Raw genomic sequence first — 1,370 nt, forward strand, 5'->3', positions numbered from 1 at the left:
GCGCTTGCTCAGGCTGCCGCGCACCAGCTCGGTGAGCAGGTGCAGCCCCGGGCTCGCCGCGTCCAGGTAGTGGTAGCTGCAGCGGAGAGGCGGCGCTGGCGCTCTGCACGCGCAGGGCTGCACGCACAGCGCTGCATGCGCAGGCCCGCGTGGGTCGCGCAGACCCCCCAGCGCCTACCTGGCGTATTTGGGCTCCGCTCCGGTCTCCGTGGTGGGCTTCAGGAAGGAGATGTTGAAGCTGCCCAGCTCCTCAGTGCTGCCCGTCACGCTCGCCAGCCGTGCGCCGTCCTCCACGTGCGGCTGCAGTGTCCCCTGCCCGTCCGTGGCCACGTAGAAGAAGAGCGAGAGCAGGGCGTCCTGCGGAGCACAGGGAGCAGCGCTGGCACCACGGCATTGCCGGAGCCGCCCCGATCCCGTTCCGGAGGGCAGGATCCCGCGGGCGCCCGCACGGGGCTGCAGCCCGGACACGCACCGTGTCGGTGCCGGTGCCGGGGTCGGGGAGGGCCGTGATGCGCCAGCTCCAGTCGCCGCCGTGCTCGCCGCCCGGCCTCTTGAGGAACTCAGTGCGCAGCAGCAGCCCGCGCTCGCGGATCTCCTGCGCGCCGAAGGCGTCGCCGTCGTGCTGCAGCCAGCCGTAGCGCGGCTGCCCCTCGCCCTGCTCGCACGTGTGCCGCAGCGCGCCCGCCGCCTCGCGCTGCTGCAGCCACATCAGCCCTGCGGACACGGCGCCGCGTGAGCGCCAGCGCGGCCCCAACGCAGCCGCGACCACGACCCTGCGTATATCCCAGAGCGCCGAACCTGACGGGAGCCCCAACTGGGAGCCCTGGATCCAACCAGGAGCCCTGAACCCAACCGGAGGCCTGGACCCTGTCCCAGAGCCCTGACACTGACAGGAGCCCCAAATGGGAACCCTGAACCCAACGGGAGTCCCCAACTCCCTCCTGGAGCCCCAGTCCCATCCGGGAGCCCCGGCCCTGACCAGGGGCCCTGACCCTGACTGGGAAGCCACGACCCTGTCCTGGGAACCCCAGTCCCATCGCGGAGCCCCTGACCCCGTCCTGGAGCCCTGACCCTGTCCGGGTGCGCTGACCCCAACCGGGAGCCCTCACCTTGTCCTGGGAACCCCAGTCCTGTCCTGGAGCCCCTGACCTGTCCAGGAGCCCCAACCCGGGCCGGGAGCCGTGACCTGAACCGGGATCCCTGACCCTGTCCCAGGACTGCTTCCGGGAACACCAATCCCGTCCCGGAGCCCCTGACCCTGTCCGGGAGCTCCGACCCCGTCCCGCATCCCCGGTGCCCGCACCGGTGACGAGTGCGCGCGGCGCGCGCGCCTTCATGCCGAAGTAGACGTGCGGCCGGTAGGTGCCCCA

At 72.1% G+C, this 1,370-nt stretch overlaps 1 protein-coding gene across 1 annotated transcript in view; it reads right to left on the reverse strand.

Moving 5' to 3' along the window:
• MOGS (mannosyl-oligosaccharide glucosidase) overlaps positions 1-1,364 on the reverse strand; it is a 3,136-nt gene extending 1,772 nt beyond the window's left edge. Inside the window, exons 1-4 of the mRNA XM_026047167.1 lie at positions 1,304-1,364; positions 473-714; positions 179-357; positions 5-76 (exon numbers count right to left, since the gene is read on the reverse strand). Of these exons, the coding sequence (XP_025902952.1) occupies positions 5-76; positions 179-357; positions 473-714; positions 1,304-1,337 (527 nt within the window). The 5' untranslated portion in view covers positions 1,338-1,364. The remainder of the gene's footprint in view (positions 1-4; positions 77-178; positions 358-472; positions 715-1,303) is intronic.
• Positions 1,365-1,370: the final 6 nt, after the last annotated feature.

This window comes from Nothoprocta perdicaria, unplaced genomic scaffold (genome assembly GCF_003342845.1).
Source record: "Nothoprocta perdicaria isolate Ctin4 unplaced genomic scaffold, notPer1 scaffold_480, whole genome shotgun sequence".
Taxonomy (NCBI): Eukaryota; Metazoa; Chordata; class Aves; order Tinamiformes; family Tinamidae; genus Nothoprocta; species Nothoprocta perdicaria.